At 39.4% G+C, this 26,484-nt stretch overlaps 1 protein-coding gene across 4 annotated transcripts in view; it reads left to right on the top strand.

The window, feature by feature from the left end:
- The window catches only part of DNAJC13 (DnaJ heat shock protein family (Hsp40) member C13), a 709,325-nt gene that overhangs the window by 326,740 nt on the left and 356,101 nt on the right, over positions 1-26,484 (top strand). For all 4 annotated transcript variants that reach the window (XR_008402530.1, XM_053714290.1, XM_053714292.1 and 1 more), the window contains exons 12-14: positions 597-766; positions 16,029-16,128; positions 25,154-25,261. Coding sequence is in view for 3 of the 4 variants with exons in the window: in XM_053714290.1 (XP_053570265.1) it covers positions 597-766; positions 16,029-16,128; positions 25,154-25,261 (378 nt within the window). In the remaining variant the exon portion in view is untranslated. The remainder of the gene's footprint in view (positions 1-596; positions 767-16,028; positions 16,129-25,153; positions 25,262-26,484) is intronic.

Genomic DNA, 26,484 nt, shown 5'->3' with positions numbered 1-26,484 from the left:
CATGATGTTTTATCCAAGCTCTGAAGTGTAACACAGCAGTATTTATCATCAGATGCTGTGAATGTTAGTGCTCGTCCCGATGACAAGTAGCTATCGTAACAATAATGCATTTTGTATGTAAATCAGAAAATAAGATTTTGTTAGTGTTTCCTAGCTGAAGGGAAATGTAACTGATACATCTGTTTTGCCATTTTTTTTATCCATTAGTGCAGTTTTAAAAAAAAGTCATCTTTTTTATTTTTTTAATGAGCATTTGGGACATGGTATAATACTGTACTTGTGTTTCATTATTTGCCTTATTAATGAATAACGTTCTACAGCCAATTCACAGTAAATCACATTTTAATTGCATCTCTTTCTTTCTCTGTTTCCTCTTTAGTTATACAATTATGTGGTTTAAATAAACAGAACTGACTTGATTTAGAAATGGCTTTATTCTTGGTCTCTTTATGATATTAGGTATTTGCAAAATTTTGTGTCCACGCAACATATATTTTTTTATTTTTGGACTCCTCAATGTGAGTTTAATACAAAATGATATGAATATGTCACATTTGAATGTTTTCCTTTCATATGAATCTGTCTGTTTGAAACAGGGCCTTTTTTCTGAAAACAAAGAGAAGTTGATAAATAATGCCATAACATCGTTACTTTCCCAAGAAGGAGATCTGGCAGCATCTAACCCTGAGCTTGAAAGCCAATTCCAGGCAGTCAGGAGATTAGTGGCTTCCAAAGCAGGATTCCTGGCATTTACTCAGCTACCAAAGTAAGTAGCTAATCATCTTGTCATGATGCAAATCCATCTTCTGTTTAACTTTGTGAAGACAAATGTTTTTATAAATAGTATTTAATACACACAGGCTAGAGGAACACGTTCTGAATCAGTAAATGTCAGTTAGTTTTATATTAAAGTGTATTTGCATTGATTTAGCTTTAGGCTGGAGTATTGCTGCCTTGTAATCATCCTGATGTTCTCCCTTTCCTCTTCTGCTGCTTTAGATATCATCTTCATAAACTAATTTCCTCCATTTAGATGCCTGCATTACAATGCTTTGCATGGCACCTGGATCTAGCTAAATCACTTTGATGGTAATTAGCTACATTTTGAGGATGATTCACTATAACTATTTAAGTATTCATGGCTTGCAGGGAATAAATGTTTTTTAACAGTACAAATATTTTTTTAAAGGTACAGTAAAACATATCCCTGTTTATAGCTCTCTTTAGAATCAAGTGTAGTGGAAATACACAACAAAAATGTGATATATGAGCATCTACTATTTAAAATCAGCATACATATGTTGTCACATACTTAAAGGGATACTAAACCCACATTTTTTATTTCATGATTTGAGTCGGGTATTATCAATTTTTCTTTGTTCTCTTGCTATCTTTATTTAAAAAGCAGAAATTTAAAGCTTAGGAGCCAGCCCATTTTAGGTTCAGCACCATGGATAGTGCTTGCTTATTGGTGGCTACATTTAGCAAACCAATAAGCAAACCATGGATAGCGCTTGCTTATTGGTGCTACATTTAGCAAACCAATAAGCAAGTATAACCCAGGTTCTCAACAAAAAATGGCCTGGCTCTTAAGCTGTACATTCCTGCTTTTTAAATAAAGATAGCAAAAGAATGAAGAAAAATTAGAAAGTTGCTTACAATTGCAAGCTCTATCTGAATCATTAAAGGGGCACTGAACCCACATTTTTTTCTTTTCTGATTCAGATAGAGCATGAAATTTTAAGCAACTTTCTAATTTACTCCTATTATCAAATTTTCTTCATTTTCTTTATTATCTTTATTTTAAATGCAAGAATGAAATAAGTTTAGATGCCGGCCCATTTTTTGGTGAACAACCTGGGTTGTCCTTGCTGATTGGTGGATAAATAAATTCACCAATAAAAAAGTGCTGTCCAGAGTACTGAACCAAAATAAAAAAACCTTAGCTGCCTTCTTTTTCAAATAAAGATAGCAAGAGAATGAAGAAAAATTGATAATAGGAGTAAATTAGAAGGTTGCTTAAAATTGCATGCTCTATTTGAAACATAAAAGAAAAAAATTGGGTTCAGTGTCCCTTTAAATAAATAAAAATGGGTTTAGTGTCCCTTTAACACTTCCCCAGATGCATTAATTGTTGCAGAAAACAATATGGGCTTGCAATTTTGACCTCTCAGGCCACTGCTATTCAAAAGGAGGTGGAACTGTCTTGGCCCCACAAATTCACTACTTCTCAAACTGTAAAATATTTCTACCTGCTTGCTGGAGCCACTATTATAGGCAAGGGGACAAGTAAAGTCAAGACAGTGACACACAGGAAAAGTATGTACATTTGTTTTATGACACTAAATCTGCATCAGAGCATCATGCAAAGACGATGTGTAACTGTAGCATAACAGGGAACAATTTCACACAGGCGCACTTACATAAAACGTATAAAACAAATTTATTTTTTACACAAACGTTTACAAAGTTTTTGTGTGAAATGTAATGCTATTATATGGTTTTCATGTGAAGCTACAAATGTGCACCTGCACTGATATAAATTTGTATATAGTTTCCACACAAAGATAGAAACTTTGAAGTGCTTTTTACATAGAAATACAGGCAAGCTCTCACATGGGTTTACTCATAGGTGGCCATGTACTAAGGCGTCAAAATTTTCGCACAGACCGTATCAAATTAACCCGCCGGCATTCACACCATGCGGATAGAACTTCATTACATGAATGTACTAAAAACCAAGCCGTAAAATTTCGCATCTAATCTGTGTCGAAGACAATCGGATTATTGATAACTTTGAAGCTTCGCTCGGCACGAAAGAACAAAATTACTAAGCAGTCTACGACCTAATTGGTTTAGTTCTTCACCCACGTGACCATCTAAGTGTCATAATCGTCATACAAGCGGCAAGGTTTAGCTGATGACATGTATAAGAATTTGCATTTTCCCAGTAATCTTAGAATATTGTTCATTTACTTTTTGGTATTTACTTTGAGAAGATGGCTTGCTCCGGAGATTCAGCTACTTCCAAGAAGACTCGCAACCCTAATTTCTCTCATCAACAGAATGTTGTACTTGTTGATCTTGTACTTGAATACTATGATAATATTTATGGTAGTCGAGTCAAGCAAACCCCCGGTGCCCGTAAAAGGTTTATTTGGGAAAAAATTAGTGACGCTGTGAGTGCTCAAGTACCAACGAAAAAAGATATTGAATCCTGCCTCGTTGAATTTAACCTCACATCTTCTTCGAGGATTGTTATATGGTGTGAATAACCATTCTCTACTGAAATAACCAGCGTCCCCTATGAAAAAATAAAAAAATAAACATTAACATTTATAATATGATAAAGATGATATATTTAAAGACAATTAACTGTTATTGAGTTACATATATCATCAAACTCAATAACATAATGAAAGTGACAATTAAAATACAACTATATTTTACATAGAAAAAGAAGAAACGGCCATCCTTCAGGAATCTCCATCCTCAAACTTCCAATATATCCCAGACTGACGCAAGATATAGGAATCATGACAGGATCCAGGGAAGTTAGAACGGACACTGATTATTTTCATGTTATGATCACACACTATCTGAACGTTGAGAGAATGGTACTGTTTTCGGTTCCTGAAAACTTCCTCACGTTCTCGTGATGGTTTGACTGCAACATGTGTGCAATCGATGGCTCCAAGGACATTGGGCATTCCGGACATTCTATAAAAGTTAGACTTCACAGATTGCCAATCTTCAGGAGTCGATGGAAGGCACACGTACCTTGGAAAGACGACCATCAATGCATCAATGACTTTGGTGAGGTGCCTCGAAAAAGCAGACTAGCTGATGCCAATTACAACGCTAGACACAGCTTGGAATGAACCGGTGGCAAAAAAGTGTAAGGCTGCCAACAGTTTTAATAGTCCGGGTATGACGCGCTGTCATAGGCTCCAGGTATTCTGCTATTTCATTATAAAGTTCCATAATAGCTTCTCTGTCCAAACGGAATCTCTGGATAATCTCCTGATCAGAAATGCCTTCCAAACCCATACGTGGAAGGAAAACTCTAGGGACTCTGATTCTTATACCTCTCCTTCTTTGCAATCCATTGTTTTCAACCGGTGCCTGTATAGCCCTTCTTCCTCGTAATTGAATCATTCTGAATAGAAACATATGTAAAAGTGTCTCCATCTTCATTCAGTGATCCAAAAACCAATAATGAAACTATTGTAGTCTAGTCCTTTCACTTAAGTACTTCAACTTGGCGTCAGGTTGATACCCCCTATAGTTTTCTATTGTATTCGCTACCTAAATGGTCGCAAAGCAAATCACGCAAAGTTAAAGTGAAAATTGGAGCGGGCGGATTACTTGTAACATTCATAATTGCCGATTAAATCGAATTTACGTGCGATCGAACATGTAGTACGTGGAAAAAGGGTTAGGAACGATCAGTTGCGTAAAATTACAATAGCTGATGAAAAATAGTGTTTTTCTCCAACATAGGTGTGTCCGGTCCACGGCGTCATCCTTACTTGTGGGATATTCTCTTCCCCAACAGGAAATGGCAAAGAGCCCAGCAAAGCTGGTCACATGATCCCTCCTAGGCTCCGCCTTCCCCAGTCATTCTCTTTGCCGTTGTACAGGCAACATCTCCACGGAGATGGCTTAGAGTTTTTTGGTGTTTAAATGTAGTTTTTATTCTTCAATCAAGAGTTTGTTATTTTAAAATAGTGCTGGTATGTACTATTTACTCTGAAACAGAAAAGAGATGAAGATTTCTGTTTGTAAGAGGAAAATGATTTTAGCAACCGTTACTAAAATCGATGGCTGTTTCCACACAGGACTGTTGAGAGGAATTAACTTCAGTTGGGGGAAACAGTGAGCAGACTTTTGCTGCTTGAGGTATGACACATTTCTAACAAGACGTGGTAATGCTGGAAGCTGTCATTTTCCCTATGGGATCCGGTAAGCCATTTTTATTAAATGAGAATAAAGGGCTTAACAAGGGCTTTAAAGACTGGTAGACATTTTTCTGGGCTAAAACGATTGATTTATAAGCATTTTTAATACTTCATAGCTTTGAGGAGTTATTTTATTCTTGGGAATTATGTAAAATAACCGGCAGGCACTGTATTGGACACCTTTTTCACTGGGGGCCTTCTCTAATCATAGGCAGAGCCTCATTTTCGCGCCTCTATTGCGCAGTTGTTTTTGGGAAGCAAGGCATGCAGATGCATGTGTGAGGAGCTCAGATACATAGAAAAAGCTTACTGAAGGTGTCATTTGGTATCGTATTCCCCTTTGGGCTTGGTTGGGTCTCAGCAAAGCAGATACCAGGGACTGTATAGGGGTTCCGTTATTTTAAGAGTTAAAGCTTTCAAATTTGGTGTGCAATACTTTTAAGGCTTTAAGACACTGTGGTGTAATTTTGGTGAATTTTGAACAATTCCTTCATACTTTTTCACATTTTCAGTAATAAAGTGTGTTCAGTTTAAAATTTAAAGTGACAGTAACGGTTTTATTTTAAAACGTTTTTTGTACTTTGTTATCAAGTTTATGCCTGTTTAACATGTCTGAACTATCAGATAGACTATGTTCTGTATGTAAGGAAGCAAAGGTTCCTTCTCATTTAAATAGATGTGATTTATGTGACACAAAATTTAGAGAAAATGATGCCCAAGATGATTCCTCAAGTGAGGGGAGTAAGCATGGTACTGCATCATCCCCTCCTTCGTCTACACCAGTCTTGCCCACACAGGAGGCCCCTAGTACATCTAGTGCGCCAATACTCCTTACTATGCAACAATTAACGGCTGTAATGGATAATTCTATCAAAAACATTTTAGCCAAAATGCCCACTTATCAGCGAAAGCGCGACTGCTCTGTTTTAGAAAATACTGAAGAGCATGAGGACGCTGATGATAATGGTTCTGAAATGCCCCTACACCAGTCTGAGGGGGCCAGGGAGGTTTTGTCTGAGGGAGAAATTTCAGATTCAGGGAAAATTTCTCAATAAGCTGAACCTGATGTGATTACATTCAAATTTAAATTGGAACATCTCCGCGCTCTACTTAAGGAGGTGTTATCTACTCTGGATGATTGTGAGAATTTGGTCATTCCAGAGAAATTATGTAAGATGGACAAGTTCCTAGAGGTCCCGGGGCCCCCCGAAGCTTTTCCTATACCCAAGCGGGTGGCGGACATTGTAAACAAAGAATGGGAAAGGCCCGGCATACCTTTTGTCCCTCCCCCTATATTTAAGAAATTGTTTCCTATGGTCGACCCCAGAAAGTACTTATGGCAGACAGTCCCCAAGGTCGAGGGGGCGGTTTCTACTCTAAACAAACGCACTACTATCCCTATAGAAGATAGTTGTGCTTTCAAAGATCCTATGGATAAAAAATTAGAGGGTTTGCTTAAAAAGATGTTTGTTCAGCAAGGTTACCTTCTACAACCAATTTCATGCATTGTTCCTGTCACTACAGCAGCGTGTTTCTGGTTCGATGAACTAGAAAAGTCGCTCAATAAAGATTCTTCTTATGAGGAGATTATGGACAGAATTCATGCTCTCAAATTGGCTAACTCTTTTACTTTAGACGCCACTTTGCAATTGGCTAGATTAGCGGCGAAAAATTCAGGGTTTGCTATTGTGGCGCGCAGAGCGCTTTGGCTAAAATCTTGGTCAGCGGATGCGTCTTCCAAGAACAAATTGCTTAACATACCTTTCAAGGGGAAAACGCTGTTTGGCCCTGACTTGAAAGAGATTATTTCTGATATCACTGGGGGTAAGGGCCACGCCCTTCCTCAGGATAGGTCTTTCAAGGCTAAAAATAAACCAAATTTTCGTCCCTTTCGCAGAAACGGACCAGCCCCAAGTGCTACATCCTCTAAGCAAGAGGATAATACTTCTCAAACCAAGCCAGCCTGGAGGCCAATGCAAGGCTGGAACAAAGGTAAGCAGGCCAAGAAACCTGCCACTGCTACCAAGACAGCATGAGATGTTGGCCCCCGATCCGGGACCGGATCTGGTGGGGGGCAGACTTTCTCTCTTCGCTCAGGCTTGGGCAAGAGATGTTCTGGATCCTTGGGCGCTAGAAATAGTCTCCCAAGGTTATCTTCTGGAATTCAAGGAGCTTCCCCCAAGGGGGAGGTTCCACAGGTCTCAATTGTCTTCAGACCACATAAAAAAACAGGCATTCTTACATTGTGTAGAAGACCTGTTAAAAATGGGGGTGATTCATCCTGTTCCATTAGGAGAACAAGGGATGGGATTCTACTCCAATCTGTTCATAGTTCCCAAAAAAGAGGGAACATTCAGACCAATCTTAGATCTCAAGATCCTAAACAAGTTTCTCAAGGTTCCATCGTTCAAAATGGAAACCATTCGGACAATTCTTCCTTCCATCCAGGAAGGTCAATTCATGACCACGGTGGATTTAAAGGATGCGTATCTACATATTCCTATCCACAAGGAACATTATTACCAGTTTGTGGCACTTCCATTCGGATTAGCCACTGCTCCAAGAATTTTCACAAAGGTACTAGGGTCCCTTCTAGCGGTGCTACGACCAAGGGGCATTGCAGTAGTACCTTACTTGGACGACATACTGATTCAAGCGTCGTCCCTACCACAAGCAAAGGCTCATACGGACATTGTTCTGGCCTTTCTCAGATCTCACGGGTGGAAAGTGAACGTAGAAAAAAGTTCTCTATCTCCGTCAACAAGAGTTCCCTTCTTGGGAACAATAATAGATTCCTTAGAAATGAGGATTTTTCTGACAGAGGCCAGAAAATCAAAACTTCTAAGCTCTTGTCAAGTACTTCATTCTGTTCTTCTTCCTTCCATAGCACAGTGCATGGAAGTAATAGGTTTGATGGTCGCGGCAATGGACATAGTTCCTTTTGCGCGAATTCATCTGAGACCATTACAACTGTGCATGCTCAGTCAGTGGAATGGGGATTATACAGACTTGTCTCCGACGATACAGGTAAATCAGAGGACCAGAGATTCACTCCGTTGGTGGCTAACCCTGGACAACCTGTCACAGGGGATGAGCTTCCGCAGACCAGAGTGGGTCATTGTCACGACCGACGCCAGTCTGGTAGGCTGGGGCGCGGTCTGGGAACCCCTGAAGGCTCAGGGTCTTTGGTCTCGGGAAGAATCTCTTCTCCCGATAAACATTCTGGAACTGAGAGCGATATTCAATGCTCTCAAGGCTTGGCCTCAGCTAGCAAAGGCCAAATTCGTACGGTTTCAATCAGATAACATGACGACTGTTGCGTATATCAACCATCAGGGGGGAACAAGGAGTTCCCTGGCGATGGAAGAAGTGACCAAAATCATTCAATGGGCGGAGACTCACTCCTGCCACTTGTCTGCAATCCACATCCCAGGCGTGGAAAATTGGGAAGCGGATTTTCTGAGTCGTCAGACATTTCATCCGGGGGAGTGGGAACTCCATCCGGAAATCTTTGCCCAAATAACTCAATTGTGGGGCATTCCAGACATGGATCTGATGGCCTCTCGTCAGAACTTCAAGGTTCCTTGCTACGGGTCCAGATCCAGGGATCCCAAGGCGACTCTAGTAGATGCACTAGTAGCACCTTGGACCTTCAACCTAGCTTATGTATTCCCACCGTTTCCTCTCATCCCCAGGCTGGTAGCCAGGATCAATCAGGAGAGGGCATCGGTGATCTTGATAGCTCCTGCGTGGCCACGCAGGACTTGGTATGCAGACCTGGTGAATATGTCATCGGCTCCACCATGGAAGCTACCTTTGAGACAGGACCTTCTTGTTCAAGGTCCGTTCGAACATCCGAATCTGGTTTCACTCCAACTGACTGCTTGGAGATTGAACGCTTGATTTTATCAAAGCGAGGGTTCTCAGATTCTGTCATTGATACTCTTGTTCAGGCCAGAAAGCCTGTAACTAGAAAAATCTACCATAAAATATGGAACAAATATATCTGTTGGTGTGAATCTAAAGGATTACCATGGAACAAGATAAAAATTCCTAAGATTCTATCCTTTCTTCAAGAAGGTTTGGAGAAAGGATTATCTGCAAGTTCTTTGAAGGGACAGATTTCTGCTTTATCTGTTTTACTTCACAAAAAGCTGGCGGCTGTGCCAGATGTTCAGGCTTTTGTTCAGGCTCTGGTTAGAATCAAGCCTGTTTACAAACCTTTGAGTCCTCCTTGGAGTCTCAATTTAGTTCTTTCAGTTCTTCAGGGGGTTCCGTTTGAGCCCCTACATTCCGTTGATATCAAGTTATTATCTTGGAAAGTTTTGTTTTTGGTTGCAATTTCTTCTGCTAGAAGAGTTTCAGAGTTATCTGCTCTGCAGTGTTCTCCTCCTTATCTGGTGTTCCATGCAGATAAGGTGGTTCTGCGTACTAAACCTGGTTTTTTTCCGAAAGTTGTTTCTAACAAAAACATTAACCAGGAGATAGTCGTGCCTTCTTTGTGTCCGAATCCAGTTTCAAAGAAGGAACGTTTGTTGCACAACTTGGATGTAGTTCGTGCTCTAAAATTCTATTTAGATGCTACAAAGGATTTCAGACAAACATCTTCCTTGTTTGTTGTTTATTCTGGTAAAAGGAGAGGTCAAAAAAGCAACTTCTACCTCTCTATCTTTTTGGCTTAAAAGCATCATCAGATTGGCTTATGAGACTGCCGGACGGCAGCCTCCTGAAAGAATCACAGCTCATTCCACTAGGGCTGTGGCTTCCACATGGGCCTTTAAGAACGAGGCTTCTGTTGATCAGATATGTAAGGCAGTGACTTGGTCTTCACTGCACACTTTTACTAAATTTTACAAATTTGATACTTTTGCTTCTTCTGAGGCTATTTTTGGGAGAAAGGTTTTGCAAACCGTGGTGCCTTCCATCTAGATGACCTGATTTGCTCCCTCCCATCATCCGTGTCCTAAAGCTTTGGTATTGGTTCCCACAAGTAAGGATGACGCCGTGGACCGGACACACCTATGTTGGAGAAAACAGAATTTATGTTTACCTGATAAATTACTTTCTCCAACGGTGTGTCCGGTCCACGGCCCGCCCTGGTTTTTTAATCAGGTCTGATGATTTATTTTCTTTAACTACAGTCACCACGGTATCATATGATTTCTCCTATGCAAATATTCCTCCTTTACGTCGGTCGAATGACTGGGGAAGGCGGAGCCTAGGAGGGATCATGTGACCAGCTTTGCTGGGCTCTTTGCCATTTCCTGTTGGGGAAGAGAATATCCCACAAGTAAGGATGACGCCGTGGACCGGACACACCGTTGGAGAAAGTAATTTATCAGGTAAACATAAATTCTGTTTTTCTATTCAATCGCAGATTGGTAAATACGAGATGCAGATCATGAGCGAATTTTGACGTGGAAATACAGACGAAGGGTCACTTCGATGCTTAGTACATGGCGCCCATAGTGTGCTTGGTCTACAATAAGGGCTCAATTTATCAAGCTACGGCGGACAGGGACGTACATATGCGCCCCTGTCCGCTGCCGCTCGCCTCTGGCGGACAGAATTCCGCTGACTGAATTTAACATTGTACACAAGCGCTATTTTGCGATGTGTGCAATGCCGCCCGCGCACAGCCAATCGCACAGGCAGGAGGTGTCAATTTTCCTGGTCGGATGAGACCGGAGAGATTGAAATTCTCCACCTAACAGGTCTGATGACCGCTGCTTGATAAATACAGACTACGGGTTCTCTAGTAAAATATGTGTATGCTCCTGTGGCGGATCTTTTTGAATGTTGTAAGCGACCCAGATGTTTTTTCCCTTGAGATGTTTGCAACAAGCCATGTAGACATTTACCCAATAAAACATTTCTACACTGCAAAAAATAGAGAAAGTGATCTGTTTACCCTGCACTGGACTTCATTTCATGTCTTTATGTAAATGGGGCCTGAGGACACAGCCATTCATAGACTGTATTACTTGGAATATTAGCTTAGTTAAATGGATGCTCCTGACTTTGCTTCTTTTCTCAGAAGACACTGAAGTAGCTCTTTGCATTCAATAGAGAATTTGCAATCTAGATATATCATTGAATTGCATTTGTGTGTCTATGATTGGCTTTCACCCATATTTCGCTTACATGATCAATAAATTGCAGAAGAGTGCTCCGGACTAAAATGCTGTAAAAACTTTGCGTTTTGTTGTAGCATGTGAAAATAAATGTAAAACGTTATTACCTTGCAAATACTGGAGTGGAAGGGATGCATTAATGTTAATGTATGACTTCCCTGCTCTTTTAACTATGTACTGTGCATATTAGGTCTACAGGCATTGTCGCTTCCTTAGTTTGTATACCATATTTAAAAAAAAAGATGAATGTCAGCCAATTATGACCTAATAGTAAGGTGTTTCCTAAATGATATTGATCAGAGAGTGGAAATCAGAAATTCAGATGGAACCATTATACATTAAAAGTATCTGCAGTGACCTGGATACTTAGAAAACTGTGCATTGTTCAACTGTATTGCAATAAAAAGACTTCCTTGCATAATACATTTTAGTGCATACATAAAAATTATTCATGAAGCTTCAACATGATCCGCAGTGCTATAGGGTAGATATACATGACAAAATAATATTTAGATACTCCAGTAATTATTCCAGTTTAGACATTTTAACAGATTACTGTTCATGATGTAAGCATCTACTGCAGCAACATTTTATTCATGTTTTCACAGTATAAGAATAAGGACTGGAGATAGTGGGTAGCTCAAGGGTAACCACCTTTTTTTAAAAGAGGCTAAATAAAAAAAATCCCAACCAAAATCTATGCTTTAATTTAAATATGATTTAGTTTTTTTTTTTTTACCATGCCTCAAAACTGCATAAAAACGCAGGCACATAGAATAATGCATTGCATCGACCCACAGGGGAGGAAACATAGATAACATTTTTTTTTGTGTTGTGGAGAAGTAAACTTTATATGTGTAAGTAGGTAGCCAGATAAAATGGAATTAACCTTTTAACGCCGTTATGCCGTTCTATTCCGTCATATTTACACTGGGCTTTAAAGCCGTTATGACGGAATAGAACGTCATATCAAACGGCTGTCCTGAAGCCTTCTGCGCTTCAAGGACTTGATCGCGGTCTGGAGGGCGTTCCTAGGGTTGTAGGGACGCCCCCCAGATGCGATCCAATAATTGAAATCTCGCGATCGTATGCACGATCGCGTAGTTTCAATTTGTCTACATCGGAACAGGTGTTCCGATGTAGACACTTTAACCCTGTCACGAAAGGGTTAAGGACTGTTGAACCTTTGTATATACAATGGCAAAGTAGGCTTGATATGTTTTTACAAGTTATACAATGTATTTTACATGATGGTGAGAGTCTGCAATTCATCATACAAAGGATATATTTCCTGTCCCCCAGGACGAGGCAAACCACTCCTACATTGCAGAGCTATCTCCCAGCATTCCTTTTACACTCAATTATGCTTTGCCTTCAGCATGGAGTAGGTGGAACTTTGAAGCTCTTAGGTCTTCACAACATCTGATAGGTGTTCTCTGAACCCAATTTTCCTCTAAAAGTGCCTCCAGGACAGATGGGTTGACAGGAGATCAGCTGGGTGATAAAAGATGTTCGCCCAATGGGAGATGTCACAGGCCCCCAGATGAAATGCAAATGTAAAAACTAATTTAGGCACTTTGACAAGTTTGAACGCACTTTGCCAAAAACCGGATACTGAGGCAGGATTACTGATATTAGCATGTGCAGCATTACTTACTGTCACCCATTCTGCAGGCTCGCTTAAAGGGACATGAAACCCAAAAAGTTTCTTTCATGATTGAGACAGAGAATACAGTTTTAAGCAACATTCCAATGTACTTCTATTATTTAATGTGCTTCATTCTTTAGGTACCCTTTGTTGAAGAAATAGCAATGCACATGGGTGAGCCAATCACATGAAGCATCTATGTGCAGCCACCAGTCAGCAGCTACAGAACCTATTTAGATATGATTTTTAACAAAGTATATTATGAGAATGAAGTAAATTAGATAATAGAAATAAATTGGAAAGTTGTTTAAAATTGCATGCTCTTTCTAAATTATGAAAGAAAAAAATTTGGGTTTTATGTTCCATTAATGTGAATTGTTTCTTTTTTTTTTTATCTCCCAAAAAACCTAAGTCTTTACTAACGGGAATAAGGGTTACACTTTCTAAGTTTCTAAAGTTTGCCTTTTCTACACAGGCATAACAAGCTTGTGGCTCTGCTATTTGGTCTTGCCATGGCCTCCAGCGTATTCATCATTCATAAGGGGCCCTTCTGATGGTGGCTCATACTTAGATCATTTCCATTAGGCATTGGCAAATATTCATATTCATTAGTTTACAAAACAAATGCCAAAAATGTCTGAATATGGCAGCAGTCTTCAGCTATTTTCAGCACCGTATTTTTTTTGTGTAAAAGTGCATCTGGATTTGCACAGATATTTCTGTCTTGCACTATTACACAAATAAATGTGGTGCTGAAAATAACCGAATGATAGTGCCTGCAGCCATATTCAGCATTCATTTAGTAAACAAATGCAGAATATGAATATTTGCCAAAAGCTTAATTTCCATGGCTCATTTTCTGACAATAGTCTGATGCCGACTCCCTCTCTTTAGAAGGTGGTCGAGCACATAGAAGCCTTACTTTCTCTGCTGTTCACACATGGCTGGTGCCTAAATTTATCAAAGAGTGTATGTAGGCGGTGGGGTTCATGGATGCCATTTAACTTGTGATCCCCTGCTCCAGATTTCATTGAAGTCCTCTGCAACTTTCTCTTTTGTGTCAATGAATTAGAGCTCACAAATATCTGTCTCAGGTTATATCTCTGGATCAGATGACAAGTCCTTGGACCGATTTCAGACTCACCATTCCATTTTTCAGGGGTCTTCTTACCAATAGCTGAACTGGACAGTAAGCTTGACAGATGCTAGCCTGCTATGTTGGGGCTAGCCTGCTATGTTGGGGTGTGCTATCCGTGGATCTCTGAGGGTGCAAGGAGTTTGGTCTCCTAAGAAGGTGAGGTGACTTATGCAGGGGCTTGTGTCAATCATCAGAGAGGAACTCTGTTTATTAGTGATAGAGGGGTCTTGCATCAACAGGTGGACAGAGTCACATTAAAATGAGATTTTAGCCATTCATGTTCATGTCTATACCGCTAGTGATATTGACTGGTATGCTTGATTTGTATTAGTTTAGCTCAGTTCATGGGGGTCTCATGGACTGCACTACTTTGGTATAGGATCCCACTTGTGATGAATCATTGACTCTCACTATAACAGTGTTCTCCACAGAAACTGTTGCCAGCCGGGTGGCATTATGATGTAGCTGGGTGGGATTATGAAGTAGCCAGGTGGGGGCTGTGTAATATTGTATAGTTTTCTGCTTTCTAAAGCATAAATTCATTGGATAATTTGACTTAAATGTAATTAATGATAATTTTTGCCATTTTTCTTTTAACATTTTAATTTTATCTAATTTTAGCTTAATATTAGCTAAAATTTTACCTGGGTGGTCAGTAAAATCAGCCGGGTGGGGCACCTGCTAAAAAGGTCCTGGGGAGAACACTGCATAATATAAGAGAAAACATAATTAAAACCTGATAAATATATTTCTTTCATGAAATTGAGAGTCCACATTCCCTGCTTTGGTGCTTTCCTGTTTTCTACCTTCCCTACTCTGCTTTGACATACGTATTGCTGCCTCCTGGTAGACCATAAACACACACACATATATATCAAGGTGTCCAACTTAAAGGGACTTGAAACCCATTTTTGTTTTGTTTCATAATTTGGATAGAGCCTGTGATTTTAAACAACTTTCCATTTTACTTCTATTTTCTTATTTGCTTGTTCTCTGAGGTAGGCCCAGGAAGCTGCTGATTGGTGCCTGCGCATATATGCCTCATGTTACTGGCTCACCCAAAGTTCCGCTAGCTCCCAGTAATGCATTGCTGCTTCTTCAACAAAGGATACCAAGAGAATGAAGCAACATATTGAATAGAAGTAAATTGGAAAGTTGTTTAAAAACATATGATCTTTCTGAATTGTGAAAGAAATTTTTTGGGTTTGAGGCCCCTTTTAAATAGGATTTTTTATCGTAAGGAATGCTTATCTGAAATAAACTGTTGTGTTTCTATTTTATTATACATTTAAATATTTGTGAAAATGTATTATTGCACATCAAAGGGATTTTTTTTTTCTTTGTTGCATATTTTCATTTGTAAATGCAAAAACAAAAATATTTTTAACATGTTTAAAAGGTATAATTTCATACGCATCAACACTGAAGAAGAGGAAGTAAAACAATTTGACAATGTGTAAAAGGGTTAGCAGTTTTCTAAGATTAAAACAAATAAAAAAAATATTTAGCAATGCCAGTGGTATGACCTTTCTGACCAAAGTTTTGCTCTGGATCACTAATTCAATGTTAGAGAAAGTGAATGATTAATAAGTTTGTATGTCGGATCATCTTAAAGCAACTCGTATAGATCCTGTTTTTCTCTTTTTGAACATGACATTAAAGGGATAGGAAATTCAAAATAAATTCTGCATGATTCAGATAGAGCATGTAATTTTAAGATACTTTTAAATGTGCTTCATTCTCTTTATATCCCTTGTTGAAAAAGAATACGCACACATTCTACACAAGTGGGAACTAATTGCTGATTGGTGCCTGCTTACATTTGTCTCTTGTGATTGGCTGACTAGATTTGTTCAGCTAGCTGCCAGTAGTGCAAAGCTGTTCCTTCAGCAAAGAATAACAAGAGAATGAAGCAAATTTCATAATAGAAGTAAATTGAACAGTTATTTAAAATTGTATGTTCTATCCAAATCATGAATGTAAATGTTGGGGTTTCCTGTCCCTTTAATAATGGAATAGTAGACTTTTTAATATTTTTTTTCATAGTATGACCTATGTTTTATAGTAAATTACATTTTACAGAAACTGCATATTCACTTAATAGATTTGAAGACTTTTAAACATTCAAATTTTTTTTTTTCTGTAAGATTTCGAGAGCGTCTTGGAGTCAAAGTGGTCAAAGCTCTGAAAAGGAATAATGACGGGGTAACCCACGCTGCTATTGATATGTTGTGCGCACTTATGTGTGTAAGTGTCTCCCTGCATCACGTTCTGTGTAGTGTTAAGCATTGCTGCAGTTTTACGATGCACGATGACATCACCACTACAATATGTCTTTATTTTACTCTGTCAAACATTGTAACACCTCTCACAGTTGTATGTTATATATTCTGTTTTTTTTAAATCTTTTTTAATATTGTATTTATATTTTATTTTATTTAAATGTGATTTTTTTTTAATTTTTTTTAACAGAGCTAAAATACTGAGCACAATTTCCTATTCACTTTAGATCGGCTTTAAAATGAGTTGATGTGTTAATATTTAATTACAGCAATTTTCTCTAGCAAGATAGCAATGTGTCACCCTGTAAAATATTGAAATACATGTAAGGGTGTCACACCCATTTTCCTAGACATACACAAAACATGCAAGTGGAACTGTGCTGTACCAGAGGGGATACACTGTGGGAAAAACTCAAAGCTCTTAGATATAAGAAAGTATGTTTAACTTGCACTAAAGATAATTACATTATCTATACAGTAAAATACAACAAGCAAAATTGATTATAGACATATATACTATACAGTAATTGATTAAAGTGAGCCCAGTAAAGAAGGTTCAGGTGGCAAAATAAGAAAGGTTTTGCCTACTAATTGCACAGCAGAAGGTATGTGTGTGTATATATATATATATATATATATATATATATATATATATATATATATTATATAGATATCAATTCAAAATTGTGGAAGAGAAACATCCATCAAAAATCAGGACCTTTCCTAACACAAGAATAATAGGAACTTTTACTCTGATAAAAACTTATTATATAAACTTATTGACTCAGGGTCAGCTGAAATCAAAAGTGGTGCAGACCCCTTAAAAATTATTTATTCCAGTACACTATAGATAAGAAACCATGGTAGAGCTATATGAGATACCATGACTAAAGTTGGGGATTTCAGCACTCAAATTATAACCCATTTTATCTAAAATCTTAGATATGTAAGACTGCGGAATAGCATCAAATTCAATAAAATGAACTGCACATGCAAAGATTCAATCACATGCAAATAGTTTATTGCAAAGTTGCTAAAACAAAATAAACAGCTAGAAATTATTCATTATCTCTAGTACATACCACTTCAGTGGGTTTTTAAGTATTGCATATCAAACATATCAAATTGTCATCACAAGCACATGTTTATAAGTGTTCTCCACAGAAATTGTTGCCATCCGGGTAACATTATGAAGTAGCCAGGTGGGGGCAGTTTAATAGTTCTCTTGTAAGGTGTATCCAGTCCACGGATCATCCATTACTTGTGGGATATTCTCCTTCCCAACAGGAAGTTGCAAGAGGACACCCACAGCAGAGCTGTCTATATAGCTCCTCCCCTAACTGCCATACCCAGTCATTCTCTTGCAACTCTCAACAAACATGGAGGTAGTAAGAGAGAAGTGGTGAAATGTAGCTGTTATTTTACTTCAATCAAAAGTTTATTATTTTTAAATGGTACCGGAGTTGTACTATTTTGTTCCAGGCAGAAAAATAGAAGAATCTGCCTGTGATTTCTATGATCTTAGCAGGTTGTAACTAAGATCCATTGCTGTTCTCACACATGACTGAAGAGAGAGATAACTTCAGCGGGGGAATGGCGTGCAGGTTATCCTGCTATGAGGTATGTGCAGTTAAGATTTTTCTAGAAGATGTGAATGCTAGAAAATGCTGCTGTTGCCAAATTTATGTAAGGTAAGCCTGAATACAGTGATTTAATAGCGACTGGTATCATGCTTATTTTCTGAGGTAATACTCTTTTATATTTGCAATATAAAACGTTTGCTGGCATGTTTAAACGTTGTTATATATACTTTGGTGATAAAACTTTATTGAGGCCTAGTTTTTTCCACATGGCTGGCTTAAATTTGCCTAGAAACAGTTTCCTGAGGCTTTCCACTGTGTTAAGGCCCACAGCAAGGCTGTGGCAGTTTGGTGTGACTGTTAAAAAATGTCTAGATCGTTTTTTTGATCCGGTTTTTGAACTAAAGGGTTAATCATCCATTTGCAAGTGGGTGCAATGCTCTGTTAGCCTAATATACACACTGTAAAAATTTCGTTTGATTTACTGCCTTTTTTCACTGTTTTTCAAATTCTGACAAAATTTGTTTCTCTTAAAGGCACAGTACCGTTTATTATATTTGCTTGTTAACTTGATTTAAAGTGTTTTCCAAGCTTGCTAGTCTCATTGCTAGTCTGTATAAACATGTCTGACATAGAGGAAACTCCTTGTTCACTATGTTTAAAAGCCATTGTGGAGCCCCCTCTTAGAATGTGTACCAAATGTACTGATTTCACTTTAAGCAATAAAGATCATATTCTGTCTTTAAAAAATGTATCACCAGAGGAATCTGACGAGGGGGAAGTTATGCCGACTAACTCTCCCCACGTGTCAGATCCTTTGACTCCCGCTCAAGGGACTCCCGCTCAAATGGCGCCAAGTACATCTAGAGCGCCCATAGCGTTTACTTTACAAGACATGGCTGCATTAATGGATAATACACTGTCAGCGGTATTAGCCAGACTACCTGAATTTAGAGGAAAGTGAGATAGCTCTGGAGTTAGATGAAATGCAGAGCATACTGAAGCTTTAAGAGCTATGTCTGATAATGCCTCACAATATGCAGAAGCTGAAGAAGGAGAGCTTCTTTCTGTGGGTGATATTTCTCACTCAGGGAAGATGATGCAACCTGATTCTGATATTTCTACATTTAAATTTAAGCTTGAGCACCTCCGCGTGTTACTCAGGGAGGTTTTAGTTGCTCTGAATGACTGTTATACAATTGCAGTGCCAGAGAAATTGTGTAGACTGGATAAATAGTATGCAGTGCCGGTGTGTACTGATGTTTTTCCAATACCTAAAAGGTTTACAGAAATTATTACTAAGGAATGGGATAGACCAGGTGTGCCGTTCTCTCCCCCTCCTATTTTTAGAAAAATGTTTCCAATAGACGCCACCACACGGGACTTATGGCAGACAGTTCCTAAGGTGGAGGGAGCAGTTTCTACTCTAGCAAAGCGTACTACTATCCCTGTCGAGGACAGTTGTGCTTTCTTAGATCCAATGGATAAAAAGTTAGAGGGTTACCTTAAGAAAATGTTTATTCAACAAGGTTTTATCCTACAGCCCCTTGCATGCATTGCTCCTGTCACTGCTGCTGAGGCGTTCTGGTTTGAGTCTCCGGAAGAGACTCTACAGGTAGCGACTCCATTGGATGACATACTTGACAAGCTTAGAGCACTTAAAGGGACAGTATACACTCATTTTCATATAACTGCATGTAATAGACACTACTATAAAGAATAAGATGCACAGATACTGATATAAAAATCCAGTATAAAACTGTTTAAAAACTTACTTAGAAGCTGTCAGTTTGGCTCTGTTGAAAAGGTAGCTGGAAAGCCCACTGCAAGTGGCAAATAAGACACTCCCCCCCTCCCCCTTCTTTTGCGCATGAAAAGACCCTTTACACAAACAGGAGTAAGCTGGAGAAGGTAGCTGACATTATTCACATAAAACTCTGGGGCTTGGTTAGGAGTCTGAAAATCAGAGCAATGTTATTTAAAAATAAGCAAAACTATACATTTATTTTTTTTAAAAACTTTATGGGCTATATAAATAGATCATCTACAAAACATTTATGCAAAGAAAAAATGAGTGTATAATGTCCCTTTAAGCTAGCCAATTCTTTTGTTTCTGATGCCATTGTTCATTTGACTAAACTAACGGCTAAGAATTCTGGTTTTGCTATCCAGGCGCGCAGAGCGCTATGGCTTAAATCATGGTCAGCTGACGTTACTTCAAAGTCTAAGCTGCTTAACATTCCCTTCAAGGGGCAGACCCTATTTGGGCCTAGTTTGAAGGAGATTATTGCTGATATCACTGTAGGAAAAGGTCATGCCCTTCCTCAGGATAGGTCCAGATCAAGGGCCAAACAGTCTAGTTTTTTCGTGCCTTTTGAAACTTCAAGGCAAGTGCGGCATCAACTTCCTCTAATGCAAAACAAGAGGGAACTTTTGCTCAGTCCAAGACGGTCTGGAGACCTAACCAGACCTGGAACAAAGGTAAGCAGGCCAAAAAACCTGCTGCTGCCTCTAAGACAGCATGAAGGAACGGCCCCCTAGCCGATAACGGATCTAGTAGGGGGCAGACTTTCGCTCTTCACCCAGGCGTGGGCAAGAGATGTTCAGGATCCCTGGGCGTTGGAAATTATATCCCAGGGATATCTTCTGGACTTCAAGGCTTCCCCCCCAAAAGGGAGATTTCACCTTTCACAATTATCTGCAAACCAGATAAAGAGAGAGGCATTCTTACACTGTGTACAAGACCTCCTAGTTATGGGAGTGATCCATCCAGTTCCAAAGGAGGAACAGAGACAGGGATTTTACTCAAATCTGTTTGTAGTTCCCAAAAAAGAGGGAACCTTCAGACCAATTTTGGATCTAAAGATCTTAAACAAATTCCTCAGAGTTCCATCATTCAAGATGGAGACTATTCGTACCATCCTACCTATGATCCAGGAGGGTCAATATATGACTACAGTGGATTTAAAGGATGCTTATCTTCACATTCCAATACACAAAGATCATCATCGGTTTCTGAGGTTTGCCTTCCTAGACAGGCATTACCAGTTTGTAGCTCTTCCCTTTGGGCTAGCTACAGCCCCAAGAATTTTTACGAAGGTTCTGGGGTCGCTTCTGGCGGTCCTAAGGCCGCGGGACATAGCAGTGGCCCCTTATTTAGACGACATCCTAATTCAGGCGTCAAACTTCCAAATTGCCAAGTCTCATACGGACATAGTGTTGGCATTTCTGAGGTTGCATGGGTGGAAGGTGAACGAGGAAAAGAGTTCTCTATCCCCCCTTACAAGAGTTTCCTTCCTAGGGACTCTGATAGATTCTGTAGAAATGCAAATTTACCTGACGGAGTCCAGGTTATCAAAACTTCTAAATTCCTGCCGTGTTCTTTATTCCATCCCTCGCCCTTTGGTGGCTCAGTGCATGGAAGTAATCGGCTTAATGGTAGCGGCAATGGACATAGTGCCATTTGCACGCCTACATCTCAGACCGTTGCAACTCTGCATGCTCAGTCAGTGGAATGGGGATTACACAGATTTGTCCCCTCTACTAAATCTGGATCAAGAGACCAGGGATTCTCTTCTCTGGTGGCTATCTCGGGTCCATCTGTCCAAAGGTATGACCTTTCGCAGGCCAGATTGGACAATTGTGACGACAGATGCCAGCCTTCTAGGTTGGGGTGCAGTCTGGAACTCCCTGAAGGCTCATGGATTGTGGACTCAGGAGGAGTCACTCCTTCCAATAAACATTCTGGAACTAAGAGCGATATTCAATGCTCTTCAGGCTTGGCCTCATTTAGCGATAATGAGGTTCATCAGATTTCAGTCGGACAACATCACGACTGTGGCTTACATCAACCATCAAGGGGGAACAAGGATTTCCCTAGTGATGTTAGAAGTCTCAAAGATAATTCGCTGGGGAGAGATTCACTCTTGCCACCTATCGGCTATCCATATCCCAGGTGTAGAGAACTGGGAGGCGGATTTTCTAAGTCGTCAGACTTTTCATCCGGGGGAGTGGGATCTCCATCCGGAGGTGTTTGCTCAATTGGTTCATCGTTGGGGCAAACCAGAACTGGATCTCATGGCGTCTCGCCAGAACGCCAAGCTTCCTTGTTACGGATCCATGTCCAGGGACCCCAAGGCAACGCTGATAGATGCTCTAGCAGCGCCTTGGTCCTTCAACCTGGCTTATGTGTTTCCACCGTTTCCTCTGCTCCCTCGTCTGATTGCCAAAATCAAGCAGGAGAGAGCATCGGTGATCTTGATAGCGCCTGCGTGGCCACGCAGGACTTGGTATGCAGATCTGGTGGACATGTCATCCTTTCCACCATGGACTCTGCCGCTGAGACAGGACCTTCTACTTCAAGGTCCTTTCAACCATCCAAATCTAATTTCTCTGAGGCTGACTGCCTGGAGATTGAACGCTTGATTTTATCAAAGCGTGGTTTCTCCGAGTCAGTCATTGATACCTTAATTCAGGCACGAAAGCCTGTCACCAGGAAAATCTATCATAAGATATGGCGGAAATATCTTTATTGGTGTGAATCCAAGGGCTACTCATGGAGTAAAGTCAGTATTCCCAGGATATTATTTTTTCTCCAAGAAGGATTGGAGAAAGGATTGTCAGCTAGTTCCTTAAAGGGACAGATTTCTGCGCTATCTATTCTTTTGCACAAGCGTCTGGCGGATGTCCCAGACGTTCAGGCATTTTGTCAGGCTTTAGTTAGAATCAAGCCGGTGTTTAAACCTGTTGCTCCACCATGGAGTTTAAATTTGGTTCTTAAAGTTCTTCAGGGGGTTCCGTTTGAACCTCTTCATTCCATAGATATCAAACTTTTATCTTGGAAAGTTCTTTTTTTGGTAGCTATTTCCTCGGCTCGTAGAGTTTCCGAGTTATCTGCCTTACAATGTGATTCTCCTTATCTGATCTTCCATGCAGATAAGGTAGTTCTGCGTACCAAACCTGGGTTTTTACCTAAGGTGGTATCTAATAAGAATATCAATCAAGAGATTGTTGTTCCGTCTTTGTGTCCTAATCCTTCTTCAAAGAAGGAACCGTCTATTACACAATCTGGACGTGGTTCGTGCTTTAAAGTTTTACTTACAAGCTACTAAAGATTTTCGTCAAACATCTGCTTTGTTTGTTGTCTACTCTGGACAGAGGAGAGGTCAAAAGGCTTCGGCAACCTCTCTTTTTTTTTTTTTGGCTAAAAAGCATAATCCGCTTAGCTTATGAGACTGCTGGCCAGCTGCCTCCAGAAAGGATTACAGCTCATTCTACTAGAGCTGTGGCTTCCACATGGGCCTTTAAAAATGAGTCTTCTGTTGAACAGATCTGCAAGGCGCGGCGACTTGGTCTTCGCTTCATACTTTTTCAAAATTCTACAAATTTGATACTTTTGCTTCTTCGGAGGCTATTTTTGGGAGAAAGCTTTTACAGGCAGTGGTACCTTCCATTTAAGTACCTGCCTTGTCCCTCCCTTCATCCGTGTACTTTAGCTTTGGTATTGGTATCCCACAAGTAATGGATGATCCGTGGACTGGATACACCTTACAAGAGAAAACATAATTTATGCTTACCTGATAATTTATTTCTCTTGTGGTGTATCCAGTCCCGGCCCGCCCTGTCATTTTAAGGCAGGTATTTTTTAATTTTAAACTACAGTCACCCTGCACCCTATGATTTCTCCTTTCTCTGTTTGTTTTCGGTTGAATAAATGGATATGGCAGTTAGGGGAGGAGCTATATAGACAGCTCTGCTGTGGGTGTCCTCTTGCAACTTCCTGTTGGGAATGAGAATATCCCACAAGTAATGGATGATCCGTGGACTGGATACACCACAAGAGAAATAAATTTATCAGGTAAGCATAAATTATGTTTTTCTATTATATCATTTTCTGCTATGTAAAGCACAAATTAATTGCATAATTTAACATATTTGTCTTTAATGATAATTTGTGCACTAAAAATTTAACATTTTAATTGAATATTTTTAATATTGGCTAATATTAGATTAATATTGGCTAAACGTTTAATTGGTGGTGCCAACGTTTAATTTTTCATTAAAGCATTAATTAAGAAAATTAAACTGTTGGACACAACTTGAACAAAACGGTTGCTACTCACTATGCTATTGTTTTTTTCCTGTGCTATTGTAGTTGTGCCCAGGTGTTTAAAGGGACAGTCTAGGCCAAAATAAACTTTCATGATTCAGATAGAGCATGTAATTTTCCAATTTACTTTTATCACCAATTTTGCTTTGTTCTCTTGGTATTCTTAGTTGAAAGCTTAACCTAGGAGGTTCATATGCTAATTTCTTAGACCTTGAAGCCCACCTCTTTCAGATTGCATTTTAACAGTTTTTTCACCACTAGAGGGTGTTAGTTCACATATTTCATATAGATAACACTGCTCGTGCACGTGAAGATTTCTGGGAGCAGGCACTGATTGGCTAGACTGCAAGTCTGTCAAAAGAACTGAAAAAAGGGGCAGTTTGCAGAGGCCTAGATACAAGATAATCAGAGAGGTTAAAAGTATATTATTATAACTGTTGGTTATGCAAAACTGGGAAATGGGTAATAAAGGGATTATGTATCTTTTAAAACCATAAAAATTCTGGTGTAGACTGTCCCTTTAATGTCCCTTTTAATGAGCTCACTTGAGGCATCACACAACTTCATCAAAGGCATTAGATTCTTAAACATAATACATTCATGTTTGTGAAGGCTACACTTTTGCTTTTTTCACTAATGATTACACTTTTCTAGTGAAGTACAATGAAGAATAAAGGAAGAAGTATGTGCTGGTCTCCTTGCCCTTTAGCACTGCTGCCATTAGTTTGACTTGCTGCATGTGTCTGTAATAAATCACAAGCTGCAGATGCGCCGGCAGCTGAAATTTGCACTCACTTCTATACAAAGCAATGAACTATGTTCAGAGCGTATAGGGTGGCAGGGGTACTGGCACATAATTCTTCCTTATACTTCACTAGAAAAGTGTGACCAATCACCTGCTAGCTACCAGTAGTGCACTACTGCTCATAAGTCTACCTTCTGAATTATGAAAGTTTAATTTTCATTTCCGTGTAAACACATAGCTAAAGTCCAACTCAGGAGGCTCAACAGTAAGTTCAGAGCACTAAATAGCCAGTGACTGTCAGCTACTTGCATATGCTGTTTTTAGTTTGCTTACTGGACATTTTCTGCTCAGGAGCAAATATCAAGATGGAATAAAAGCTTCTTACATATATTTTATTCATATTTCCCCATCTACAAAACCTATTTTCTGTTACATTCCCAAGCTTGTTTAATGAAATGCAGTGCTTGTTTTTATAAATGCTAAAACATTACACATATGTCTTTGTATGTCCTTTTAACCTTTTTTTCCCTTTGTATTTATTTATTATTTTTTTTAGCCTATGCATGATGACTATGACTTGAGACAAGAACAGCTGAACAAAGCTTCCCTTCTTTCTTCTAAAAAGTTTCTGGAAAACTTGCTTGAAAAGTTTAACTCTTATGTGGTAAGTGACTTCTGCACTAATATATAAATAAACAAATATTTGCTCTTGTTAACCCTTTAAGGACACAGCTTTCAGTTTGCTCAATTGTTTTATGACGGAAAAATTCCGTCATATGTCCTTAAGAGGTTAATGCAGCTTTCTTTTATGCAATGTTTTCTCATTTGTTAATTTTTTTTTTTGTTCATTGTTTTATTTTTTTTAATTTTTTTTGTTGTTTGTGTTTTTTGTTTTGTTTATATAACTTTAATATCCATATAACTTTTTTCATGTAAGATTCATTTTACTATAAATTGTTGCTCTTTCAGATGCATGATGGGACTTTATGTGCAGCGTTTACTCTTAAATAGTGTTGGTTATAAATGTGTTTTTTATTTCAAATATCTGTAGAGTGCTATAATTTCTTTCCTAAGATATGGTGAGTCCACGGCTTCATCAATTACTGTTGGGAATATCACTCCTGGCCCGCAGGAGGAGGCAAAGATCACCACAGCCAAGCTGTTAAGTATCACTTCCCTTCCCTCAATCCCCAGTCCTTCTCTTTGCCTCTGTCAATGGAGGAGGTAAAGTTTTGGTGTCTGAAAATTTTTCATTACAAGCAAGATTTTATTATTTTGAAAGCCATAGTAGGTTTACTCTGATCTTTCTTTTGTTTTGGGTGTAGCCGTACTCCACGTTAGTCTCTTCAGTAGGGCATTGGTGGCTTTAAAGCAGTTGGAAACTTGTAAGGTGGGCCTTGCTGCTTTTCCTAACACTTTGTAAGCAAGACTAGGTTTAGTAAGCAAGAGTCGGTTTACTCTGTCCTTTCCTCTTTCCACAGGCCTCTGTGAGGAGTGATTTCCTCTCATGCCGGGTAAGCTGTCCTTCTGCCGGACGGCTAGATGCAGGTAAGTGCCTTTCTGTCTTCTAGGGTGGAGATTTGGCACTTTAGCAGATATCTGCATTATTCTTGGGAAACAAATGCCAGTTCCTAAAGATAGGAAAGAGAAGAGGCGCCAAATGGTGTGATATCGTTGATGCAGGCAAATATAGGCTTAAATAGACGTCAGGTATTCTCACAAGCCCAGGTGCACATCCAGTGCAATAGTAAACGAACCGAGGTATTGGAGCCGCTCTGCTGACTCAATCACTGGTAGCAGCTTGCACAAGAACACACGTTTTCAACAATAACAAAATTTATGCTTACCTGATAAATTTATTTCTCTTGTGGTGTATCCAGTCCACGG

Source organism: Bombina bombina, chromosome 5 (assembly GCF_027579735.1).
Source record: "Bombina bombina isolate aBomBom1 chromosome 5, aBomBom1.pri, whole genome shotgun sequence".
Lineage (NCBI taxonomy): Eukaryota > Metazoa > Chordata > Amphibia > Anura > Bombinatoridae > Bombina > Bombina bombina.
The sequence above is the reverse complement of the archived record's forward strand: the minus strand, read 5'-3'. Positions and strand labels throughout refer to the sequence as shown.